General features: G+C 52.3%; 6 protein-coding genes across 6 annotated transcripts; 3 read left to right on the plus strand and 3 right to left on the minus strand.

Annotated features, from left to right (window-relative positions):
- Nucleotides 1–1,003: 1,003 nt before the first annotated feature.
- P168DRAFT_256492 (glycerol kinase) lies at nt 1,004–3,181 on the plus strand. Its single transcript, XM_024834519.1, has 4 exons — nt 1,004–1,332; nt 1,429–2,423; nt 2,472–2,638; nt 2,688–3,181. The coding sequence occupies exons 1-4, from the start codon at nt 1,067–1,069 to the stop codon at nt 2,958–2,960; spliced, it is 1,701 nt and encodes a 566-aa protein (XP_024691395.1). The 5' UTR covers nt 1,004–1,066; the 3' UTR covers nt 2,961–3,181.
- Nucleotides 3,163–5,583, minus strand: P168DRAFT_312077 (voltage-gated potassium channel). Its single transcript, XM_024839548.1, has 4 exons — nt 5,243–5,583; nt 5,023–5,161; nt 3,931–4,941; nt 3,163–3,653 (listed from the first exon to the last, which is right to left on the minus strand). The coding sequence occupies exons 1-4, from the start codon at nt 5,509–5,511 to the stop codon at nt 3,210–3,212; spliced, it is 1,863 nt and encodes a 620-aa protein (XP_024691396.1). The 5' UTR covers nt 5,512–5,583; the 3' UTR covers nt 3,163–3,209.
- A 435-nt stretch (nt 5,584–6,018) lies between these two features.
- Nucleotides 6,019–8,995, minus strand: P168DRAFT_256499 (i-AAA protease YME1). Its single transcript, XM_024834520.1, has 4 exons — nt 8,798–8,995; nt 8,583–8,732; nt 6,728–8,524; nt 6,019–6,676 (listed from the first exon to the last, which is right to left on the minus strand). Exons 1-4 carry the CDS (start codon nt 8,828–8,830, stop codon nt 6,272–6,274), a joined length of 2,385 nt encoding a protein of 794 aa, XP_024691397.1. The 5' UTR covers nt 8,831–8,995; the 3' UTR covers nt 6,019–6,271.
- Nucleotides 8,996–9,427: 432 nt separating this feature from the next.
- On the plus strand, nt 9,428–10,950 carry P168DRAFT_291923 (uncharacterized protein). Its single transcript, XM_024837495.1, has one exon. The coding sequence runs from the start codon at nt 9,494–9,496 to the stop codon at nt 10,586–10,588; it is 1,095 nt and encodes a 364-aa protein (XP_024691398.1). The 5' UTR covers nt 9,428–9,493; the 3' UTR covers nt 10,589–10,950.
- Nucleotides 10,951–11,571: 621 nt separating this feature from the next.
- Nucleotides 11,572–12,885, plus strand: P168DRAFT_298496 (mannose-1-phosphate guanyltransferase; the record flags this gene model as incomplete). The annotated part of the gene is made up of 4 exons (XM_024838273.1): nt 11,572–11,578; nt 11,639–11,682; nt 11,793–12,816; nt 12,866–12,885. 4 exons carry the CDS (start codon nt 11,572–11,574, stop codon nt 12,883–12,885), a joined length of 1,095 nt encoding a protein of 364 aa, XP_024691399.1.
- A 983-nt stretch (nt 12,886–13,868) lies between these two features.
- Nucleotides 13,869–15,417, minus strand: P168DRAFT_239162 (3-keto-steroid reductase; the record flags this gene model as incomplete). Its single annotated transcript, XM_024833656.1, has 3 exons — nt 13,869–14,416; nt 14,540–15,285; nt 15,350–15,417. The coding sequence occupies 3 exons, from the start codon at nt 15,415–15,417 to the stop codon at nt 13,869–13,871; spliced, it is 1,362 nt and encodes a 453-aa protein (XP_024691400.1).
- Nucleotides 15,418–25,351: the final 9,934 nt, after the last annotated feature.

The following is a 25,351-nucleotide window of genomic DNA, read 5'->3' on the forward strand; positions in this document are numbered from 1 at the left end:
GACAGCTATAGTCAGTAGGAGGAACAGACAAGCTGACGACCAACCTGGTCGTCTGATCAGAAAAAAAACCTCTTGTTCCCCCACCGCCCCCACTTCTCCAGAAGAAGCAGAGACAATAGTAGACTCACATTCCTCTCACTTGTCTATGGGAATCCCTAACAAAAGTGAGGTGAACATAAAGTCTTTCTTCTTTCTTCTTTTTCTTCTTTATCTTCTGTTCTTTCTCTCTTTCTCTCCTCTCTCTCTCTCCTCTCTCTCTCGTATTGGTCGAATGGAATAGATCGCCACCCTAACCAAGTCAAACCAACCGTACTCCAGCGTGACCTCATACTTTCCAACCTGGTCTGTCCCAACTTCCGCCAACCAGCTTTCCTCTTCCTTTCTCTCTCCGACAATCGATTCTTCTTCCATTCGACCCTTCACGTCATCCTCTTGTCTTCTCTTCTCTTCTCTTCTCATTCTCCTGGACTTCTCTGGCTTCCATCGTGTCTATAGTTGATTGTATCATTCGCCCCGACTGTAGTGCCGGTTTCCCTTCCTCTTCCCCGCCCCGCGTCATCCGTCTCCATTTCCACCTTGTTCGCGCCCCTCTTGGCTTGGAACGGGAATTGCAACGTAATTAATTCTTGTCTTTCTCCCTCTCTCTCTCTCTCTTTTTACTCTTCGCCTCCCTCGAGTTTTCCCCCCTTCTCTCTTCCTTCCTCCCTACTCTTCCCCCCCCAAAGGACCCGATTACGAGATATTGCCGACTCCGGTCATTTGCCCCTCTCTCTCTCCTCTCCTCTCCTCCCCTCTCTTATCTTGACTTCCCCTCTCCCATCGCCCGTCAAATCATCTTTTCTTCGGTCCATTTGATACCACCTATATACCCTTTTCGCCATACCCTTCCCTTCCGGTTTTCTGGTTCACATTTTTCCCTTTTTTTTTTTTTTTTTCTTTCTTCTTTTTTAAACTCCCATTCCCTGTTATCTATTTCATCCCGTTGGTTTGTTCCCACGGAGGGGTCAAAAATAAATTCGAAGAAAAAAAAAAAAAAGCACGAAAAAAACCTCTCCACGCCATCACCATGAGGAACCCCTTTGATATGACCGACATGTCGGATTCCGTCGTCGAAGATGATTACGAGCCTCACATCGATATCCACGCCTATCAATCCAACGACGGCAACCGTTCTTTGCTGCAGAACGAGCGGGCCCGTGGCGATCTCAAGGAACGCTTCATCGGTGCGATCGATACCGGTACCACCAGCTCTCGCTTCATCATCTTTGACTGCACCGGTGTTCCCGTCGCCAAATACCAAAATGAATTCCGTCAGATTCATTCGCAATCGGGGTGAGTTTTTTCGCCTGAAAAAGAGAAAGCAAAAAGAGAGAAAAAGAGAAAGGAAAGGACAAGAAAAGAAAAAAGACAGAAAACTAATATTAGTAGATACCATGAACAGGATCCCTTCGAATTGGTCGACTCCGTCTACATTTGCATCGAAGAGGCCATGAAGAGTTTCCTCGCCCTCGGTCACTCCGCCGACGCCATCGAGGCCATCGGCATCACCTCTCAACGGGAGACCGCCATCTGCTTTGACTGGGAGACCGGGGAGCCCCTCTACAACGCCATCGCCTGGCCCGATACTCGTACCAACGGTCTCGTCCGCGACCTCAAGGAACAGCCCGGTGCCGACGAGCTGGTTGGTATCTGCGGTCTCCCCCTCTCCACCTACCCCTCCTCCGTCACCCTCGTCTGGATGCTCCGGAACCTGCCCGAGGTCCGCGAGGCCTACGAGGCCGGCCGCCTGGCCTTTGGTACCGTCGACACCTGGCTCATCTACAACCTGAACGGCGGCCCCACCGGCGGCCGCCTGGTCACCGACGTCACCAACGCCTCCCGCACCATGTTCATGAACCTCGAGACCCTCGACTACGATGATCGCCTGCTCGACTTCTTCGGCATCGACCGCAAGAAGATCCGCCTGCCCACCATCCTCCCCTCCGCCGACCGCGAGGGCTACGGCTACGTCAGCTCCGGCCCGCTCGACGGCATCCCCATCACCAGCTGCCTGGGCGACCAGTCCTCCGCCCTCGTCGGCCACTGCGCCTTCACCCCGGGCATGGCCAAGAACACCTACGGCACCGGCTGCTTCATGCTGTACAACGTCGGCGACAAGCCCGTCATCTCCAAGCACGGCCTGCTGGCCACCGTCGGCTTCCAGCTGGGGCGTGACCGGAAACCCACCTACGCTCTCGAAGGTAGCGTTGCCGTCGCCGGTAGCGGTGTCTCCTTCCTGATGAACAACATGGGTTTCTTCCGTGATTCGCGCAAGGTCAGCGATTTGGCTAGCTCCGTACCGGACAACGGAGGGTGCTTCTTCGTTACTGCCTTCAGTGGTTTGTTCGCTCCGTACTGGATTGACGATGCCAAGGGAACCATCTGTACGTTCATCCCTTTTCCCTATCCATGACACCCACTGACTCGAATAGTTGGTATCACGCAGTTCACCCAAAAAGGGCACATTGCCCGTGCCACCATGGAAGCCGCCTGTTTCCAAACCAAGGCCATTCTGGACGCCATGGAGATGGACAGTGGACACAAACTGACCGAACTGGCCGTGGACGGGGGTATGAGCAATTCGGATATTTGCATGCAGGTCGGTCTCTCCCCTCTCGCTTTTGATCGACCCGTACTAACTGTCCCAGACCCAAGCCGATATCATCCAGATCCCCGTCGAGCGACCCTCGATGCACGAGACGACCGCCCTCGGCGCCGCCATCGCCGCCGGATTCGCCATGGGCGTGTGGAAGGAGTTCAGCGAGCTCCGCAACATGAACCGCGCCAACCGCACCACCTTCACGCCGCACATCTCGCCCGTCCAGAGCAAGAAGATGTACGGCCAGTGGTCCAAGGCGGTGGAGATGTCCCGCGGCTGGGTGGAAGCGGGCGACATGGACGGGGAAGCTGACGCTGAATGAGTTGCATTTTATATTTCAACCTTATTTCATTTCTTTTTCTTGTTCAATAGCTTGGGGTCTGCGATTTAGCGATGTTTTTCTGACTGGGGGTTGGGGCTTTCTGGAGGTTTCTTTGGGATACCCGATACGATCAGGTAACATACGTCGGTCTCATCAGATGGGATTGATAGGACATATAGATATACGAATAGTTCATCACATACATAAATACATCAATAAATACATTCATAAATATCTATCTCCATCATCCTAATCCACAGCAGCATCAGCATCAGTATCAGCATCAGCAGTACCCGACAAAGCAACACTCGACCTCCCCAAATCCACAACCCTCACCAAACTCTCACACAACCGATCCAGCACCCACTCCGGCTCCGTCCGCCCCGCCATCATCGGACTCTCCACCCCAATCCAATCCCAGTCCAACAACCCATACGCGTCCTCCTTCCGCTTAAACTCTTCCCGCCGATCGTCAGGCGGGAGAGAGGCACGGGTGTTGGTGTGGGTGGAAGCGGCCCAAGCGGCCGCGCCGGAACTCTGTATGAGCCGCTTGAAGACGGTCCACTGGGTGTAGGTGTATTGTTTGGGGGTGGAGGTGGAGGTGAATGGGGAGGCGAGGGTGGCGTCTTTTGTGACGCGTTGGATGGTGATTGCTAGTTGGTGGACGAGGATGGGGGGGTTGATTTGGGGGGTCTTTTGGGTTTGGGTTGGGGGTGTTTTTCTGGGGGGTGTGATGGGGTAGTAGTAGGTGGTGGAGGTGGTGGTGGTGAGGAGGAGGAGGATGATGAAGGAGATGAAGAGTCAGTAGTGGTAGGAGTAGGAGAAGCAGAAGCAGAAGACGAAGACGAAGAAGAAGAATCTCCTCCCCCCCGCTCCTCATCCCTCCCCCTCCCATGAATACTACCACCTCCCCTCCCATCACCTCCCCTCCTCCCCCCTTCTTATCTCCCCTAAAACCACCCCCCAAAACCCTAAACAAAGCCCTATACTGCCCCGGATGCGGCAACACCGTCCAATCCCCCGCAACATCCATCCCCCTCTTAAACCCATCCACAACTGTATCGCCCATCTCCGCAATCAGCGTCGTCATAGTCGGCACAGCGACCAGCGACCAGACCACAAAAAACGGCTTCCCCGCATTCGTCCGCGGCGTGATATCCCCGTACCCGATGGTCAGCAGCGAGCAGAACCCGAAGTACAGCGCTTCCTGGTAGCTCAGACCCTGGCTCGCTTCGATGCTCCAGAAGACGACGGCGCCGATGGTCCACACCACCATGAAGGAGAGGATGCTGAGGGACAGGTTGAAGTAGCGGCGGAAGTGGGACGTGTTGTTTTGGATGGACCGCATGGCGTGGAAGCGGGCTTTGTCTTCGGGTTCGGTTCCTGGCGTTGCTGTTGCTGTTGCTGTTGCTTGGGGTGGGACTCCCTGTGAGGAGGGATGTTTACCCTGTTGAGGATTGTTGTGTAGGGACCGAAAGTGCTCTAGAGCAGCCTGCCTCCGCCGCTCAGCATGCTTCATCACAACGTTATTGTGCTTCACCTCCCTCACAGAGCGATGCACACTCGCCACCACCAGCGCCAGGATAATAATCCCCATAACAGCATACGGCAGCGCCAGCGCCTTCGCCGCAGCCGTCGTAGGCGGGATATCGCCGAACCCGAGGGTCAAGATAGTAACATCCGAGAAGTAAAGCGCGTCGGCGAAGGAGATGTCGATGACGCGGTGGAAGACGGCCGCGCCGATGAGAAGCCAGATGACGAAGGTTGTTGTCTGCAGGATGAGCGTGCGTTGCGAGTCTGTTAATGCGAAGTGCTGGGGGTAGTGGCCGCGGATGTAGCCCAGCAGGTTGATGAGGAGGAGTGCGCCGAGGAGGAAGTAGAGGCTTGAGGCGATGACGGCGCTCCAGTAGGCTTGGGAGTAGGTTTGGGAGGGGGGGATGGGGGGCGCGTAGATGTGCATTGCTGTTATGCTGGAGACTAGCTGTTTCTTGGTCAGTTTATATCTTTGTATGCCTCTTTGAAGAGGAAGAAGAGGAGAGGGGAAAGGGGAGGGAGGAGGTACAGTAGCAGTAGCCAAAACCCAACACACGATCGACACCGGCAACGCAACAATATACCGCACGACTCTGGTGAAATTGAACAACAGGAATACATTCCCTGCTAACCCACACACCAGCGAGATGGCGTTCAACGCGATGCACCTATCCCTTTAGCCTTAGACATATCCATATACACATATCATATATCCACATGGATATAAATCAAGATAGAAAGGAACATACCACCCCGGATCCCCATACGTAGTCTGCACCGGATCCCCCAACCGATCACTGCGATCAAAATGCACATTACAGCGCCAGCGCATGGCGAGCGCCACGATCGACATGACGTTCGCGAGCGGGCTCGTGGCGGCCGAGATGAGCGGGATGGCGGTCGACGCGAACCACCAGTCTTGCGGGTCGTCGTCGTCCGGGGGGCGCATGTGTATTTTGGGATGGAAGGTCCAGCGGTTCCAGTTCCAGTTCCACCATTGTTTTTTGATGGGTTGCATTTTGTTTGGTGGTGGTGGTTGTGGTGGTATGGCTGGGTTGGCTATCCGGGGGGGATGCGCTGGGGGTGTTGGGTGGGTGGGGGTTGGCATTGTTGTGGTACTGTTCTTTTTGTCTGTCTGTCTACCTATTCATTCATCTATCTATCTATCATTCACTACAGGGTAGAGAGTGTAGATGATAGATATAGGTAGACTGGTAACACAACAGCGGGGTTGTTCCGACCAGACGGGGATGTCCCACGCTGAATGAGCTGATAGATGATGTCTCATGGCGAAGTATACATGATCGTATAATGAGATATAATATACAGTATATACAATATATATAATAAGTTCCTGTCTTCTTTCAGTATTATGTCTGACGGATGGCCAAAAGAAAGAATGGAAGTCCCGTGATATCCGCCGGATATCTTGCGTCATGGAACCCAAACCGTACCATGTTACATCCACTTCAACACAACAATCCACTTTAATACACCATATCAGACCAAGCTAGAAGGTAATGGTATGTAGACATTGACCAATTTCTATATGCGTGTACAGTACAGTACAATACAATGAGCATTGCTGGCCATCAACCTGCCAATGCATGCTATTTCAACTTGGAGATCAGACAAGGAAATCGAGCTCAGATAGAGGATGTGAAGACGAAAGGGACATGCCAAAGAGGAAGAAAAGGAACATGCGAGGAGAGAAAAAGAAACATGCGAGCAGAGAGGAGGATATCAACAGGAGATGGATAACAAGGACAAAAAATAGACTACTCGGGCGATCGGGTCGGAGTCGACGCTGGGGGCTCGGCGGCCTCTTCCTGCAGTCGGGTCGTCTGCAGTGGCTCCGGCAGGATGAGCGGTGCTTCGGGCGCGATCTCCAACTTGGGCAGCTTTTCGCCCCGGAGGACCTTCTCCATTTCCTCCTTGGTCAGAGTCTCGTACTCGATCAGCGCCTTGGTCAGCAGTTCGAGCTCGCTGCGCTTTTCGGTCAGGATGGTGGACGCGCGCGCGCGAGCCTCCTCCACGAGTCGGCGCACTTCGGCTTCGATCTCCTGCTTGGTCTCCGAGGACAGGCTGTCGTAGTTGCTCGACAGGTCGACGTTTCCGAGTTTCTTGGAGTAGCCGAATCGGGTGATCAGAGTAAAGGCGGTTTCGGTGGCTTGTTGGATGTCCTGCATATTGTTAGTTCTAGTAAGACGGGAAAGAAGGAAAAGAAGACATACAGCGGAGATACCGCTCGTGACCTTGTCAGGCCCAAAGATAAGCTCTTCCGCAGCCTTTCCGCCCATCGACACATCAATATCCGACAGGTATTCAGTATAGTTCCGCGACACCATGTCCATCTCGGGCAGGAAGTGGGTCACACCCAGCGCCATGCCACGGGGAACAATAGTGATCTTGTACAGCGGCGTTGACGATGGCGAAAAGTAGGCCACCAGCGCGTGCCCCGCCTCGTGGTACGCCGTCAGCAGCTTGTCCTTATCCTGGATGACCCGGCTGCGCGCCTCGGCACCCATCATGATCCGGTCCTTGGCCCAATCCAGGTCCTTGGCGCCCACCTTGGTCTTCTTGTCCCGGCTGGCGTGGATGGCCGCCTGATTGACCAGGTTTTCAAGATCGGCTCCAGAGAAACCGGGCGTACCGCGAGCGATCACGCCGACGTCGACATCCGTGCCGGTCTGAACCTCCTTCATGTGGTGGCGCAAGATATCCATGCGACCACGCACATCCGGCAGTCCGACGACCACCCGCCGATCGAAACGACCGGGACGCGTCAAGGCCTTGTCCAGCAGTTGAGGGTAGTTGGTGGCCGCGATGATGATCACACCGCTGGTCTGGGAAAATCCGTCGAGCTCAGTGAGCAGCTGGTTCAGCGTCTGTTTCACATAGGCCGCATCCCGCTCGTTGCGCTTGGCTCCTATGGCATCCAGTTCGTCGATGAAGATGATGGCCGGAGCCTTGCCCCGCGCTTGGTTGAACAGTTCGCGGACACGCTTGGCGCCGACGCCTACATACACTTCGTCGAATTCAGAGCCAGACATGTAGAAGAACGGAACCCCAGCCTCGCCGGCGACGGCGCGAGCCAGGAGCGTTTTACCAGTGCCGGGAGGGCCCACGAGAAGCACACCCTTGGGCAACTTGCCACCGAGGGACGAGAAACGGTCGGGGTTCACCAGGAACTCCACCAGCTCTTGCAGCTCATCCTTGGCCTCGTCGCATCCGTGCACGTCGCTAAACCGGACGGTCTGTTGCTGAGGCTGCGCTTCGTTGTTCTGGGGGCCGCGGATGTTCTTCAAAACACCGGTGGTTTCGACAAGGATAGTGACCAGGACAAGAGACAAGTACGTGAAGAAGCCGAAGTAGAGCAGGAACTTAACCCAACGGAACACGGCGCTGCCGAGCGACTCTTCCACGACGACGTACAGGGGAGCCTCTTTCGCACCGGTCCCGTTTTGCTTGGTTGCCATTCCGACCTGACCGCCATGATTCCGGGCCGCGACCGCCTGGCCGATGGCCTGCAGTTGCTCGGGATTCAGGTTCTGGTTGGTACCGGGGGCGACGGCGGCGGCGGCGTCAGCGCCACCCACCTTTTGCAGGGACTTGAGATAGATGGCTTCCGAGAGAGGGTTGCTGGCAAAATGACCACTCTTATATCGTTCGACGACAATCGCGGGCATGTTGGCGCGGAGGAGGGACTGGTAGAAAGCATTCTGGGCACTGGCGCTGTTGGGGTTGTTGTTCGCGGTCTTTTCCTTCTGAGCCAACAGGTTGTGAGACGGGCCGCCAAAGAGGAATCGTTGTTGCTGTAGCCTGGAGAGTCCGTTGACCTTGGGAGCGGCGTGGAAACCGACCAGACCCTTGGTCACCGTGGAATAGGAACGAGACGAGAAGGGACGGAGCGCGAGAGAGGTAGTCCGAAACGAGGGCCAAGATTGCATGGGCTTATACAACACGTCTGCCCTTAGCGCTTCGGGGGACACTACGTTCAAGCACTCGGGAAGTGAAACGCCACGGAGTGTCTATGAATCCATTAATACCGGTATTCTTGTAATCTGCATCCTGACAGAAAGTCCATACCGTTGAACTCGCTTCCGCCGGCGTGCGCTGGGCGGGGAGCTGAGACGCTGCGGAGGCGGAGGCGGAAAAGGTACGTTTAGCGTTCTTCCAGGGCGCGTTCAGCGTCGTCGACATTGCCGGCCACAGGTCCGAAGTCGCCGCAGCAACATTCTATTTCACAATCCAGCATTAGACCGGATATTCTCAAGCGTGTGGAGGATAAGAAAGTGACTCACCGGCCTGGGAATGGGGAGCTGGAAGGCCATCATGGTTGCCCAGAGGCGGCGCTCGGCCGCGACGATGGAGATCAGAGTGGGGGCCTTGGGAGTAGGATAAGAGAGAAGACAGGGAGTAAGGTTATTCTTCAGACAGGCAAAATGCCATCACCAATAATATTAAGATGACAGCCAACTCGACACTAGGGATCAAAGTAGGATAGATGATTGAATGAGAAACAGGAACTTGCTTCTCTCCACGCCGGGCGGCGAAACTATCGGTTGGGTTTGCCACGGCGGTCGCTGTGCCCGGCCGGAGGGCTGTCACGTGTGGGTGCCCCAGGCAGCAGGCTTCGGGCCGATTCCACCGCCGTCCATACTTTATATTCTAACGATGGAGATGGCAACTACTCTTCATTCTGACCGTCAACTGATCTATGAGATACACCCCATGACAGGATGTACATGACAGCATTCAGTATCCGGGGACGGTGACTATTCACTCCCAATGCCAATCGTAGTTGACAGACTCCCCGCCTCAAGGACGGACACTCGATCCGGTAGACAGATTGGAGCAGGACTCGTCATCAGGGAGATTATTTGATGGTGAACCGTGAAGTTCGCCTGGAGACGGAAAATCAATCCAACTACTTTCAATTCATTCAATTCATTCATTTACGATGTTGAATGGTCGCTCTTATATGGTCATCTGCCATCATGTCTAAGAAAATGATCTTCCTCATGGGAGCCCCCACCGTTCAGAGCCTCCACTGGGATGAAACAGAGCTCCTCAACGAACCTACCTTTCCTTTTGAGAACGAAGGGCACCGGCCTTCGTCGGACACGCAGCCAGTCAAATGGAGATTGTTACCCAAGCGTGGGGCTCTCGAGGAGAACCTATACGGAGCCGGAGTCACCCAGTTCTTGACGACCCGAGATCTTACCAACCGCGAGGGGGATAACCCCGATGGGAGTATCCCCTCAGAACTCCCTGAGGACTCGATGCTCTCGCAATTCTACAACCATTCCTTCACGGTCCACGAGACCTCGACGGTGTCTGCGCCCGGTTCCATGGAGGAGAGCGACCTCTGGGCTGGCAGCACGGCGACTTCAATCGCGACTAGTAACGAGGGTGACAAAGAGGCTCCAGGGCCCATGCCGCCGATCCAGGGACCGGTGATCGACCTCCAGGACATCCCCAGTGCGAGATACCTCGAGTCCATTGTGCCCCAGACCATGACGGTCAACCTGATTGTCAGTATCATCACAATTCACCCGCCACGTCGCATTGTGACGCGACAGTGGAAGAAGGAACTGGATCTCGTTGAGATGGTCGTAGGGGACGAGACACGCAGCGGGTTTGGGGTTACGCTCTGGCTAGGCCCCGTGGACCAGACAAAGGGTGGTGTTGCCGCACGAGGTTGCGCTGAGGGAGGCGACCTGGGCCCCACGCTGGCGGGCCTGCGACCCCGCGACATTGTCCTGCTGCGTATGGTTGGCCTGAGCTCATTCCGCGAACGGGTATACGGGCAAAGCCTACGGAAGGGGGTCACCAAGGTCGACCTCCTGCACCGACCGCGGGTGGACGCGGGTGACGCAGGCGGTCTGTACAGCGCGCGGCAACTCCGCGACGTCCCTCAAACTCACCCTGCAGCCAAGAAGGACGATCTGCCGTTGGCGAAAGTGAGCAAGGTCCGTGAGTGGATCCGCCGGTTTGTGGGCAGTTCGCCGGATGCGGCAGGCGGTGAGAGGACGGGAGTGACTAATCCGAAACTCGTGCTCCCACCTGATACGCCCGATACTTATAATTAGAAAAAGGGGGGAGAATACCTCATGCAGGTGGAAATTCCACCGTTTTACCTATATCTGCCCCCGGATGGACAGTATCACGCATGTTGATATCGGGATGATCCTGGATGCAGGAATCATTCCACCCAAAACCACCCTGGTCGAGGCGTTTTGGATAGCTTGGGGCAGGAGGGTGGGTCAGGACACGCCATGCCAAGCACGACCGGACTTGGGACAGGTTTGAAACAACGATGGATGCCGAATCAGCGGCAGACGATGGATTCCAATGACGGGGAACCCACACCGTGACATTGGCTACCTGATTATTATAATAGAATGTAAATACAATAAAAATAAGAATAACAATCAAAGACAAAGAAAGGCACATACAATATTGAATAGGAAGATTACAGGAAATCAAGTACAAAAGTACAAAAGATCTGGTACTCTAGCTGAGACACCTTGCCACTCATGATGTGTTGCAGACAATCCATATCACAGTAAATTCAAGTCAGTTAATTTCCAGAAATTAGAGTAACAGGAGGTTACCGTACCATACGTACTTATGGATAGGTTGTACCTGGGCACTCCCTATAGTATGTACGGTGGGGCGCTGTCCAAGGCCTAGATGGATCATCCGCAAACAGTAGGGGAAAAGGAGCAAATGGTACGGTACGGTAACCTGCCACCGTCTCTCCCCTGGATATGGAATGGATCCATCCAGCTGTTCTCCTGATCCTTTCCTTTGTTATTACTTCCCCATCACTCTCCCATCTCCCCTCTTCCCAACACTTCTTGTCCTCCTCCTCCTTCTCCTGCTTGTGTGTCTTCTCCAGCGTCAATTCTGGTCTCGACACCTTGGTCTTGTCCTGGGTTTTCTTCTCTTCCTTTCACCTTTCTTTTCCTTTCTCTTGGGGTTCTTTGGCTTCTTTCGACCTGTCTCCTCCCCCCACCACCGGAATCATCCCGCTGTCCCCTCATAATAACCTCCCTCCAACCAACCCACCATGAAGGGTATGTACAGTATAATTGTATGATTGGAGATCAGCATCATAAAGCTAATTGACACAACAGCTCTCATTCTCGTCGGAGGGTTTGGTACCCGTCTGCGACCTTTGGTGAGTACTCGACTCGGCCCCCGCATACCACACACCACATCCCACCAATACGTGTCAATGCGGTCCGTCCCCGTCCGAATACAGGCTAACCATGACAATCGCTTGTGTAGACATTGACCCTCCCCAAACCTCTGGTCGAGTTCGGCAATCGTCCCATGATCCTCCACCAAGTCGAAAGTCTGGCCGCCGCCGGAGTAACGGATATTGTCCTGGCCGTCAACTACCGCCCCGACGTGATGGTGGCGGCCCTCAAGAAGTACGAGGAGCAATACAATGTTCGCATTGAGTTCTCCGTCGAGACCGAACCGCTGGGCACGGCTGGTCCGCTGAAGCTGGCGGAGAAGATCCTCGGCAAGGATGACACGCCCTTCTTCGTGTTGAACTCGGATATCATCTGCGACTTCCCCTTCAAGCAGCTGGCCCAATTTCACAAGAGCCACGGTGACGAGGGCACCATCGTCGTCACCAAGGTCGACGAGCCCTCCAAGTACGGTGTCGTCGTCCACAAGCCCAACCACGCCTCGCGCATCGACCGCTTCGTCGAGAAGCCCGTCGAGTTCGTCGGCAACCGCATCAACGCCGGCATCTACATCCTGAACCCCAGTGTGCTGAACCGCATCGAACTGCGTCCCACCTCCATCGAACAGGAGACCTTCCCCGCCATCTGCAACGACGGCCAACTGCACTCCTTTGACCTGGACGGCTTCTGGATGGACGTCGGTCAGCCCAAGGACTTCCTCACGGGCACCTGCCTCTACCTCACCTCGCTCGCCAAGCGCAACTCCAAGCTGCTCGCCCCTCACTCCGACTCCTACGTCTACGGCGGCAACGTCATGGTCGACCCGTCGGCCAAGATTGGGAAGAACTGCCGTGTCGGCCCCAACGTGGTCATCGGTCCCAACGTGGTGGTCGGGGACGGAGTGCGTCTGCAGCGCTGTGTGTTGTTGGAGAACAGCAAGGTCAAGGATCATGCCTGGGTCAAGTCGACCATCATCGGATGGAACAGCTCCGTGGGCAAGTGGGCCCGTCTGGAGAATGTGACCGTCCTCGGTGACGATGTCACCATCGCCGACGAGGTCTATGTCAACGGCGGTTCCATCTTACCCCACAAGAGTATCAAGCAAAATGTCGATGGTAAGTCGTTCATACATTCGGATCACGAGCCAGTACTAATGTTTGATAGTACCTGCAATCATCATGTAATCACCCTTTCCACGACCATCCTCCCTCCCTCCTCCTTTTTCTTTCCCACCACCCCCACGTTGGACCGTTGGATGCACAAAAGGGCGCTGTTTCCTCGCCTCTCCTGCGACATGAGTACCTGTCATGGGAATCATCGAAATCGTCGACAGGAACGAGTCCACCCACCCCCTTTCGAAACTCACCGCGTTCGAGCCTTAACCCCCATCCCACCCCCCTCTCTCTCTCTCTTCCTACATTCGTCCTCACCCGCCGTCTTCCCCACGCGCCAGCCTTGATGGTGGTGTGTATCTGAGGGGGTAGCCGTGGTTATCCTATTTATTCGACCCGTTTACAGCAATTCTAATTTTGCCCCCTTTTTCTGTTGACGTTCTTGTCGTTTTTTTTTATTATCTCAACCCCTGTGTTTTTTCCCCCGGGATCGGAATCCTGCCGCGCAGTCAGTCCAACCATCCAAACTTTGAAACCCGACTGTTCGTTTCGACAATAGTCTTTGCCTTCTCCTCGGTTCATCCTCTGAATGAATGAACGAACGGGTGGAATAAGAGGCGTCTAATACCAAGGAAAGAAAGAAGAAAGAAAGAGTACACGGTCTACCCTATCCGGGTATCGTATCGGGTGTGGGGATGCGTTTGTTGCTTAGTCTTATTCTAATGATGTATGCGGACATGGGGTTTCAGGATTGGAATTGTATATATGAGACAGGCAGACAGACAGGAATTCAGATCAATGAGTTAGGTTTGGTTTAGTGTATTGTATCGTATTGGTATATCTATATGCATCTATCTAAAGATATTATTACAGTTGTAGTAGTGGATACTATAAGTCCACGACATGTCTAACAAGATAAATCAGAAAGGGACCCCCTCATCCCTCACTCACCCTCATCCATCATCCATCACCCATCACTCCATAAATCAAAAGGTGAAGATGAAAGACAACAGACGAAAAGTAAAAATAAAGAGGGGGAAGGAAAAAAAAAAAAATCAAACCCTCCCCCCCTCAACCCTATCCAAAACGCCCTCCCAAACACCCCTCAAAACCTCCATCTCCCTCCAACACCTCCTCCCCAACTCCACAAACTCCTCCTTCTCCTCGCTTCCCAAATCCGCATCGCCCCTCTTCCGCCTCCTCAGCCGATCCTCCTCAACAACAGGCTTCCCAACAACACCCCCATGCCCCCACCCGTCCACCTCAGTCGACACAGCAGCGTTCACGCCGGCCCGCGAGCACGACGAGCCCCATTTCACGCGCGAGCCGCCGTGCGCGCGGTAGGGCGCTTCGCTGTCGTCGAGGACAGACTGCGCTGCGAGCGCGAGGAAGACGGGCGCGCAGGCGCCCATGTAGGGGGTCTTGTTGTGCCAGGGGGAGCCGAGCATGCGGGCTAGCCAGAAGGCGATGAGCATGCTGTAGAAGAGGGGCGGGGAGAGGGGGAGGATGGAGGTGCCGCAGATGCCGGGGTGGGAGAGGTGGGTTGTTGGTTTGGGGGTTTGGGGTTCTTTGGTGGAGGGGGTGGGGTTTGGGGTGGGGGTTGCTGTGGGCGGGGCGGTTTTGGTGGTTGTTGTTGATGACTTTGTGGAGGTTCTTGATGTTGTTGATGGGGTTCTGGTTATGGTGGAGGTGGTGGTGGAGGTGGAGGTGGAGGTACTGGGAGTACTGGTGGAGTAGAAGCTGTTGACCCAGGGAGATGTGGATGGGAGATCAGCGGTGAGGGCTAGGATATCGGTGAGGGCTTTGGACGACTCGTAGGGTGCTGTCGTGCGCAGGCCTTGCAGGTCGTCGATGTTGAAGTGCTTTTTGGAAGCCTCGAGGCTGGATACCCAGATGATGCGGCCGCTGAAAGTAGACGTATCGTCGTTGGAGGCACGCAGGAGCGGCATAACGTTGTGCGCAAGCATGTAGTGTCCGAAGACGTTCGCGCAAAAGACAGACCCCAGCCGGGGTTCCTCTACCTCCCCCTCCACCACTCCGTCCTTCTCGCCTTGTGGAATCTGCGACTCGGTGACCATGCCTGCGGGGGCAACCTTGTACGAAGGCCAAGAGACCTCATGGACAAGGTCCGTGCAAACGCCCCAGATAGCGCGGGGCCAGTCGATGCCCGTCCAGCCGCCAACGCCCGCATTGAGGATGATGGAGTCGAGTTTGGGGAGGGTGCTGTTGAGACGGCGGGAGAGGGCGCGCACGGAGAGCAGGTTCGAAAGGTCGACGTTCTCGGGGAGGAAGGTCACTTGGTCTTTGCGGGGCGCGGGGTTGGCGCGGAGGTGGTCTTGCAGGCGGCGGAGGGTGTCGGTCCCCTTTTTTGTGCTGCGCGTTGTGAAGACCACTGTTAGGGATTTTTGCGCGTTGGCGGGAGAGCTGAGAAATTCGTCGGCTAGCCGACAGCATATGGAGAAGCCGAGGCCACTGTAGGACGGAGATGGATTAGAGTAGGGACGGGAGTTATATCTGTTATCTCAGGAGACAGTACCTGTTGGCGCCGGTGACCAGGATGAAGACCTGGTCGCTGAGGTCTTTCTGAGCTCCTGCGGGTTCCATAATAATCCAATTGCAGAGCACAGCCCTTGACGGATCCTTGACTGGTAGTGGAGCAGAGAAAATTCAATGGATGGTCGTAATATGGTCGTGGTGGTGTTTTTTGGTGTTGATGTTGATGTTGACCATTATCGTGAATTATGTAAGCATATCATGTGACAGGCACGATCGAGATCAAGATCAAGATTCATACTACATCGAGTCAATCAGAACTAACTACGGAGTAAGTGATAGGTATGTAAACAATGATATCATCATCTTGCAGAGGTCATGCGACAGCTGGAATAAAGAAACCAGAGGATCTTGACGATCGGACCTGATCCTACACGAGGTCATCGAACCACTCACGAATATCCTGATGTCAGTCACAGATAAACCTAACTAACCAAGGAGCCTCCCCGAACAGACACGTGTGCATGTCCAACTCTGATGGAATATTAAGGTTGCGACACACGGTCTGACAGCAAGCGCTCTGTGTTTCTCCCGTCCCTCCAAACAGGGCGAGTCGAGCCTCGGCGATCAAAACGAACGTTCGGATCGCCTCATCCTGGCGCCTGTCAACAAGCCCGTGAGGGAAGTTCCTCCCAGGGAAAAAATGCAGACCGAATCACCGTCCCAGGATTCATCCCCTCTCCTCGTATTCTCCGAATCTAGCGTGACGCGGAGCCAACCAACGTGCGAGGCCATCGTCTCGACGGACGGTGATGGGAGGGACAACTCGCGGTGGTCGCTTTTTTCTCTCTTTTCTTTTTGCTGCGCTGCGGTTGGCACTTGGGGCCGATTGGTGGCAGGTCCCCAGGGTTGTTGCTGAGAGGGGGCAAAAGCCGACCGACTCGAATGGCTGTTTTGATGCGCCATGCGCTTGCTTACCATGGTTTGTTGACTAGTCGCTCGCAAGTAGTGACTGTTTCTAGACGGGTGGCACGATAGATGGTTGGTTGATGGACCGACACCTCGAGTCGATTGGGCGAGTTGCTTCGATTACCCATGATATAACTATCCTTGGATGATAAACGGATCGAATAGCATCCATTACACCCGGGCGGCCCAGCCCGCCCGGGGAGTGAACTATACTACCTACCCATCGGAGGACGGACATCAAGCGATGGCCATACTCGGCCGAAGGAGTAATATCATATAGGACGAGTGGCGCGAGGCTTTGCCACAAGATGATGACCATGTCGCACAAAAGGCACAAAGAATGACTTTCTGGCGGTGGCCAGTCCGAAACGGGAACATGCTCGACTCGACCTTGACTCCCAGCTCCGCTCCGCTTCAGGATTTCATTTCGCCGGTGGGCATCGCTGACCGGCCGTGATATAACGAAGGGAAGATGGGATATAGGGACATGGGAGGCTCGCAGGGCTTGCCCCTGGCACGCAAGGGAACGGTGACATCGGCCATATTAATTGCTATTTCCATCAATCAGTCTTCAATCGGTCGCGAGGGTTATATATTATCGGATCAGCCAACAGCAAATTCACCGCATGGAGGTTTCGACCGTAGTGTCGCTCTCCAATGAACGGCCGATGCTACTATAATGCAGGCTACAAGGATAATCGCATCCTCGGTCCTTGAATGTTGACTTGACTCCCCGAGTACTCCTCGTACCGTTCCTCGTACCGTTCCTCGGAGAAAGGGTAGAGGAAGAGAAGGGAAAGGCAGACATGAACATGATTCGACTAAAAGCCACCAGTCGTAGCATATGTATTACGTCTTGTCTGATTCATACTATCGGTGTCGTCAGCACCCAGACCGTCGGGTCGAATTGCAATCGCAGAGACTGAAGTGGGGAATGCAGTGCAGACAAAGAAAATTTTAAATAAAACAGGGAAGACGTCAAAGAAACAAAGAAGGGACAGTTTCGGAGCACCCGCTTACTCTGACAGTGAGGCTCTCAATTCGCTCTCAGATGGCGAGATATACCTCCTCTCCGCTAAGGATCAACGGGACGACCAAACGGACCCCCAAGGCTGAGAAAACGCCATCGAACTTGCGTGGATGCCATTATTAGCAGCGCACCTGTCAGTGAGTTTGTTGGTGCACAAGCCCGTCAGCAAGGAACAACGCCTCCAGAGAGTCGGCGAATCCTGTCAGCTTTCTCTATCGTCATCTGTTACTTACACCGACATTCCTGAGGCGATGCTATTGTCACGTTCACAATGGCCAATATGATACTAGTCGGGATGTACTATCCAGCTTAGCTCGAAAGAAACCAGGAAATTGATAGCAGGGGTCACACTTGTGCTTCTTAATGTTCAGTCAACACCATCACGAGTGCGTTTGGGCCAAGTAGATACGGACCTCCTCAGGCCGTAAAGCCGTCGCCGTCGCCGCAGCCGTAGAGCCATGGGGTACGCACTAGATATGCATCCCATACTTTACTACTATACTACTCCACAGTCGAATACATACTAGTGACCCTGCACAATGCAAGGCGGGTTCTCGTAGCCCCTCCTCCTCCTCTCCTCTCCTCCTCTCCTCCTCCATCCACTCGATAAGAAAACCCGGGTGGCGACTGATCGACCACCGCTCTAGTCCGCCATCGACCCACAAGACACATAGAAAGTATACAGTACAAACAAACCACCAGACCCACGTCGTTTGGCAACAGTTCCAGAGGGGAGGTACAGCAGACAGACAAACGTCGTACCAGGGAAGTCATAAAGTCGTGCAATCTATGCAGACCGGAGATTTTCGACGCGGTAGTCACCGATCACCGGGGTCTTGTCGACATGGTGCTACCTGATTACCTTTGTATTCTACCTATCTACGGGCTCTCCGTCTGCAGGGTGGGAAGTAAAGTAACCCATCTATCCGACGAAGCCTTGTTTCAGATGTCCTTTCGGGGCCGTCATCCTGGTTCGTATATATGCAGGATGAGGGAGGGGTGGGAGGGAGGGAGGAAACGTGAGTTACGTAGTTTGGCGGGTGGGACTGAAGTCATTGCACTTCTCAGGAATGGAATAAAATGAAATAAACTATGATAAAATAAAAGGAGGGAAGTGGAAAGACAAATCATTAAATATCAGATAAATAAGTAATAAAAATAAGCAGATGCAATATTAACACCATATTCCTAATCCAACAATACAGGATCACACTAGGTGAATAACACTATACTAGGTACCTACCTACCCACACATGTGAACCACCACGAATATCGAATCAAAAACTCCGCCAGGGGGAACAAAAGCAATAATGCGCATCATCTGGCCATTCATCCATCCCTCCATCCCTTCCATCAGTACAGATTCAACAAGCTGACAGTGGTTGGTTTCCATCCCTCTAAACAGCACCTGTCCGATAACATGTAATATGATAACCACCCTGAGCCTATCCATCAACTCCGTTTTATCTCTAATCTTTTATTCCAAACCACCCGCGCGAGACAGGTGATGCCCATGAGCAGCAAGCAGGCTCACTAGAATGCGGTCGGGAGTAATCTCCATCGACAAGGTATTGCGGGGTATTCTCAGTCGATCACGAAGCTACCAGTGACTAACTAACTGATTAGGTATCATTCTGATCCACCTTGACCAGGATGGCTGACTAGGGCCTGGCGATAGGATAGAGCGTGACAGACAGGCAGACAGACCCGAGCGAGTCAGTCGTCTTGGATCATAATTCCCATCCAGCCTTGGGGATGATCAGTATGCTTCTTATCGCAGGTTGATACTCTCAGGCAATACAGTATAATACCGTGACGAGATCGCCCGTTAGAGATAGATGGCCGGCGGTAGACACCTAGTCTCCTCCATAGTTAGCAAGTTTGGTCATATTTCCCAGTTTAACCGACTAGTTGTAGGTAAAATCCCGTCATTGTCACTCCCTGGGGATACCTCTCAAGTATGTACTCCGTACATGTACTCCATACACCGTATAGTCTTTAGCCATGGTGGGTGGGGACGGAGACTTTCGATGGGATCCATCCGCAGCTGCGCAATCACGAATCGGCCCTTCCCCCCCTCTTTTGTTGGGTGGCTGCGGAGGGAACAATGGCCGGCGTAGAGCATGAAATCGAACGGGCTAGAGTTTAATGGTCCTTGCTGGGAGGGATGGTTGTTATTGGTAAGTTGGCTGGCATATGATGTTCATCCCTAGTTGGGTTAGTAGTTGTTAGTTGTACTGGATACTTACTTGTTTATTTACTTACTTACTATTTGGTAAGTACAGGCAATACCGATGGACATATGAGAGGGGAAGAGAAGGACGATCCCACAGCAAGTGGATTCCTTCAGCGAATCCGCGATAGATCCTGATCTCGATCGTGTAGATATCCTTCCCTCCATGGTATTAGTCGGGTCTTTTCTTCACTATGCTTGACCAACTGGGATATCCCATACTGCAAACCTACAAGCCAGAATGTAAGTTTCATGTACGACAAGATACAAATTGCCAATATACCTTGGCAACCCCAGTCCCAGCAGCATCACGCTCCAACCAACAACTCAACATCTCAATTATGATTTCTTAGGTCAGCCTTGCCAGAAAGGATTGGGTGGGTAGATTGGTAATAAACTGGAAGGATTGAGCCAAAGTCATCTGCTCCCATCCTTTTTGGACCCATTCTGGCAGCATCTTCTAGTTTTTCTCGAAGATCGGCACGCCGTGCATTAACGACGCCTCTCCTGCATCCTAAACTTCTCTGGCCAACAAACAGCCAAACACCTTTTGACCCCGTGCTGGCCGTGGTTCGCCACGGAGGTGAAGGTTTGCTGAGTAGGTATGCGTATACGATTGTGTGATTGACGGATAGAATGATTCATGATACCCACCCTGTGGCAGAGCACTGGATAGATAGACAACTCTATACCTCAAGACTGTGAGCAGATCCCTCGCGTCCCTAGTCACGTTTGATCATGGAGATTAGGTCCAGTCTGCTTATTCCATCCATCCATTCATCGTCCTTCCCGGGATTTAGTATCCCCCCCATTCACATCTGTCGCTTGGAATATGCATGGGCTGGCTGGACATGCAGGACTAAAACTACCCTGGAGGTCGGTAGATTGTTTCCCCTAACAGATGACGATGACACCCACCCACCCGCCTACGCCCACATATACAACATTACAACATACACGAGGGGAGATATCTTCCCAGGCACCTGCTTTTTTGCTTCTTTTTCTTCCGTCAATATCGCTGAAACGCCGAAGTGTCTCGAAGGAAGTAGTCATGGAGTAATCTGGGAGAACAGAAAGGAGATCAGAGTAAAATACAATCAAAACGATGATAGTACGCCATACGAACTATAGTATGTATATGGTCAGCCTAAGGCAAACGACCAGGCAATTGGCCCCCAAAGGATAGCGTTTGGGTAGTAAATTGCAAACAAACAATTTGTCGTCTTCCCATCGTCCTCTCCTTCGTATCATGATTATTATGACTATTGTTCGACTCAGTAGGCTCGGTTGTGATTTGATTTCGATCTACGGCGTATTTGCTTCTGCAACCCCATGAAGATTCTACATCCATTCCACACCCACACCTCCTCCACCCAGTGCTGCAGCGACCGTGGCGAATAAGAGCCACCAATCGCTTGCAGCTGCAACGATTCCGATTTGTGTCCCCCTGTAGCCCTAACCTAGTAGGTATGTACCTTCAACAGCAAAAACCGAAGGTTTTAGGGGAAGCCGGAAGGAATGAGGATTGGAAGGGCGGCTGGCAGGATGGCAACTTCCGGGTGATCTGTCAATTTTCACACTGTCATCTCATCTCTTCCATCTGTTTAGGACCTGTACAGAACGGCAAAGCCCACCGCAGTGGGTGGGTCTGGGTGGGCGGAGGAGGAGGTCCACCGGCTTGTTTCTCTGAGACTGTAGGACGGAACCAGATTTAGACGCCCCCATCGAGCGCGATTAAGATTTGCCGACCATGGTTAGGTAGAGATACTGTACTCCGTAGTTACTAGACTCTCTAAGTCTATGGAGTAAGTAAAAGGTCGAAATCTTGGTTGGCTGGAGAAGAGTTCGGCCCTTGGCCGAGGCTACCCGTTGGCCTTTCCTGTTTTTTTTTTTTTTTTTTTTCTGTCTGGGCTTTTGTCGGCTTGATCCACTGACGGTTGTGTCATTCAATCATTGAGATCTGCAGTTCCCAACAATGGAGATAGACATGCAACATTCCCACGCCTCACAGGATCTATCTGTTGACAACTTGATTGTGATTGATTGATTTGACTTTGACTTTGACTTTTGACATGTTGGGGGAGGCTCAATTCTCCGGAAACGGCATCCGTCATCGAAAGAGGGGGGATGGTTAGCATGAAGGAAGATGGATGAGGCATCGATGAGATTTTAGCGGCTGTTCGTACTTACCGCATCGCGGAATGAATGTGGCCAAGACACAGGCACAGGATCCGTCTTACCTACTTTTCTCCCATTTTCCTAGAGTGACTTACTTCCCTTCGACAAATGCCACCCTCAGCCACGTGGAGGATTGGGGGGGGCGACCCGGAAACCAGGACATTGGCAGTCTTATGTGGTGGTGATTGCGCCGTGATGGGTCTGAAGCTGCATTACAGTTTTACAGTTTTCTGCTTCGTCTAGGGTAGTATGTATGTATGTAGCCTGGAGCAGCGAGCAGGAATGCAGCTGTCAGCATGGGGTTTCAAGCTCATGGGGGAGGGGGGGAGAGTCGATATTGTCAAGGAAGCTCTCGTTCAGTTCATTCTCTGGAACGATCCCTTCCTTCGTTCCATTGCAGCAAACAGGGCAGCATCGTCAATTGGCCAGGGAGATGGAACATCTGGGGAAGAAATGAGGATACGGACCGATCCCAGCGGGAGGATTCCCATGTCCTATGCTCCCGGTACTGTATTTGGGGGTAACGGTTTTGGAGTATCAGAAAATGTCGCGAGGCTGGATGGAATAAGTAGATAGTTGGCACGGCTAATCTTGTGGAAACGAGAAGTGGGAAAGGCTGAACCTGGTGGGCTAACTCATCCATATAGTAAAAGTGTTTCAGAATGGCTTGATTCCATCCCTTGCTGTGAGTAGAGCGGTGTTTTCTCCTCTTTCCTTGCCTTGGGATACTATCGCGGCTCGGGGAACGTCCGCGGCAAGGAGGAGAGAGCATTGTGTCATTACTCGTAGGAGACCATCAGTATGAAATACCTCGAGGACGGAGATGAAGATACCATGGTCAGGTAACTACTCTCTATTCATCTTTTCGACCACGACGCGACACCAAAGACCGTACCTACAAATTTGATATAGTGTTCCGTATTTCGGTGTTTACACCGACTCCCCGGGATTTGAACCTTGGATTTGAAAGTCAGGCGCAAAGGCAATAAGGACCCATCACGATGACAGCTGCGATCCTGGCACGGATTTATTACCATAAACCCGTATGGTATGAGGTAGATTGGCGTTGATGGATAAGATGAAATGCCTCGTTTAGAGTACAGATTACTATACTCTGTGTGTACGCCGGTACAATAATCAAGGCAATTGTAACCCACCACTACCAAATCAATGGTAAGATACCGGTATCATACGATCATACCGATCAAGTATTAGAAAATCCAGGCTGACATCTTAGTCTCTTGACCATCTTCAACTGTTGAGTGAGACGGACGGGTGAACCAGTAGCGAGTGACCGACCCTCCCTCCAACATGAATGTGGGATCCCATCACTGCATGACACTTGCCCCATTGTGATCTAGGGGGTTTGGTCCAAGGCTGGGCCGTCACCAGTCATCTGTATGATTGGTTGACTGTATACTCTGCTTTGGACGGAATCCCAAGGCACAGGCAAAGCCCGGTGGGTCAGTGTTTTCCCCTCTCCACTTCTCTCAAGAGAGAGTGAGAGACTATCCCAGTCTCGAATCACACAACCTTGACCGGGAGACTAGTTTGGTGCCTAGGGCCTGCCGTCTAGGGTTGGTGACTCTTTCGGTCTTAGGCGATTAGCTACTCCGTATTCCAGGGTATTAAAGTAGAAGGAGGAATGGACTAGTTCTCCGACTACTGTTCCTACGGCTCACTCAGAACCTTGGATTATTGGCCAAGTTAAGGTGCGTGGTGGGGACTAGCTCCTACCCCAGGGCATCAAAAAGTGGCCTGTTACCACCTTAGTCTCTCTCCCGCGGCCAACAGCTCCACTCTAGTAACCGCTTCATTTTACCCTTTGTCTATCAATCCAGTCTGGCGGAATCCCTCCATCCTCTTACTGCTCCTCCCTTCCCCCCCACTCACCGTTTACTTCCGGATCTAACAATAGACGGGGTTTCTTTGATACAACTACGACAAGTCCACGGTCGGGATAATCTCCATCTCCATTTGATCTCTACTTCCATCTCCACACTCCACACCGATGTCCATGTCCTCCACATACTTTCCCCCGGGAAACCCCGTCCCGTACGCTGATTTCCTGACAAGTCGGATCATCTCTCTGAAATCTAAATAGTTCCGGAACCAACAGCGCCGTTGGTCATTGAGTAACCACAGGCGACACCCTCCCCCCTTTGGGACGACCATTGTGACCGCCTTCTCCTCCCATCTGCTTGGCCCTGACAGCCGCCAGCCTTCTGGATCATCGTAGCGGCGGACCTAGCCCAAGCGTTCTCGGATACTAACTAGTGTGGTGGATGGGTGGAATTCACCGCCAACGGGCGTCCAGTTATTCCCATATAGCATCGACCGTGGTTTATCGGGCTGTCTGTTGGGGAATACCCGCCCAAGATGGACCCGCTGCTTGAGAATAGGCGCGGGGGGCTTTCACAGATGAATCAGAATCAATATAGCAGTTATTGCTTGATGACTTTGATTGGTATATGGATATGACTGTCCATGGTTGCTATTCTTTGACCATTTACCCATTCTTATCAAATTACCAGTATTATAGGATCAATCTGATTATAATTAGATATAGTACTCCGTACTAGTAAGACTGTCATGCTAGATAGTATTACTATTCTGATTATTATGATGATGATTATACTAGCCAGTATTATTACCAGGAATCTAATAATGATTGCCAATCCTTCCGATAATTTTCGGATTAGTATTTGTCGTAGTATTTGATTGTTTTTTTCTTTTCTTTTTTCTTTTCTTTTTTCTTTTTTTATTTCTTTTTCCCTCTTCTTTTTCATTTCATTCCATTTTTTTCTTTCTCCCTTTGCTTCCCCCTCTTTTGCCCTCTCATCCTTTTCATCCAGTTGGATAGGATGATCCTTCAGTCAATCAACAGCGTGGGAAAAGGAAAGAGTCCAGCCCAGTCAGTCCCTGGCTAGAACAACCTCAGAACTGTCACTCCTCGTGATTATTATTATTATGGATTATTATAGATTACAATTTATTATTATATTATAATAATAATATAATTCCATTCCCCTCCCTCCTCCCTGTTATTATGTGCATTTGTTATTTTCCTCTCTTCCTATTTATTTATCTAATATTGGTGACTTTTCTCGATTTATCTCGTTGGTCTACTTCCTCCTTTCCTACCTAGACCATATGATTCTTCTGATTATCTTCCCTTCTTTCCCATCCATCTTCCTCCTTATTATCGCTTTAACACCCTGGTCGTGAATTCATATATCAGCCCTCTCTCCTATAGGATCATGGTTGATGTTTGATGTTGCGGGTGCTATATTTACTCTCTCTTGCACCCACGCCTCCACACTCTACCATTCCTCCTCTCCTGCTATTATTATTGTCATTATTGTCACTATTATTGCCACCATCTTTTGTTTGATTGCCTGGTGATGCCGAAGCCTGAATCAGACTCATAAGCCCGACTCCATCCGCCTCCATTTCCTCCATTTCGCCCTTTCAATCCATTTTTATTCCTTGTTTTTTGGCCCTTTTTCCCTTTTGTTACCTTTTTTCCCTTAATTTTCCCTCTGACTCGCGGCCCAGACTCCAATTATCGACTTCTGCATGCTGTCGGATTTAATTTACTGTGGCAGCTTTCCTTCTCCACACATCTAGTCTAG

Source organism: Aspergillus campestris (genome assembly GCF_002847485.1).
Source record: "Aspergillus campestris IBT 28561 chromosome Unknown P168scaffold_9, whole genome shotgun sequence".
Lineage (NCBI taxonomy): Eukaryota > Fungi > Ascomycota > Eurotiomycetes > Eurotiales > Aspergillaceae > Aspergillus > Aspergillus campestris.

What these genes read in the sequence shown, in the direction of transcription:
- P168DRAFT_291923 (XM_024837495.1), top strand. Translation starts at nt 9,494, where the DNA reads ATGTCTAAGAAAATGATCTTCCTCATGGGAGCCCCCACCGTTCAGAGC.
- P168DRAFT_312077 (XM_024839548.1), bottom strand. Translation starts at nt 5,511, where the DNA reads ATGCAACCCATCAAAAAACAATGGTGGAACTGGAACTGGAACCGCTGG. An exon ending in ACGTATGGGGATCCGGGGTG is followed by an intron (nt 5,162 to 5,242) that starts GTATGTTCCTTT and finishes CTAAAGGGATAG; the next exon opens with GTGCATCGCGTTGAACGCCA. An exon ending in GGGTTTTGGCTACTGCTACT is followed by an intron (nt 4,942 to 5,022) that starts GTACCTCCTCCC and finishes ACCAAGAAACAG; the next exon opens with CTAGTCTCCAGCATAACAGC.
- P168DRAFT_256499 (XM_024834520.1), bottom strand. Translation starts at nt 8,830, where the DNA reads ATGATGGCCTTCCAGCTCCCCATTCCCAGGCCG. An exon ending in CGGCGGAAGCGAGTTCAACG is followed by an intron (nt 8,525 to 8,582) that starts GTATGGACTTTC and finishes ATGGATTCATAG; the next exon opens with ACACTCCGTGGCGTTTCACT. An exon ending in TCACGAGCGGTATCTCCGCT is followed by an intron (nt 6,677 to 6,727) that starts GTATGTCTTCTT and finishes AACAATATGCAG; the next exon opens with GACATCCAACAAGCCACCGA.
- P168DRAFT_256492 (XM_024834519.1), top strand. Translation starts at nt 1,067, where the DNA reads ATGAGGAACCCCTTTGATATGACCGACATGTCGGATTCCGTCGTCGAA. An exon ending in CAGATTCATTCGCAATCGGG is followed by an intron (nt 1,333 to 1,428) that starts GTGAGTTTTTTC and finishes TAATATTAGTAG; the next exon opens with ATACCATGAACAGGATCCCT. An exon ending in ATTCGGATATTTGCATGCAG is followed by an intron (nt 2,639 to 2,687) that starts GTCGGTCTCTCC and finishes TAACTGTCCCAG; the next exon opens with ACCCAAGCCGATATCATCCA.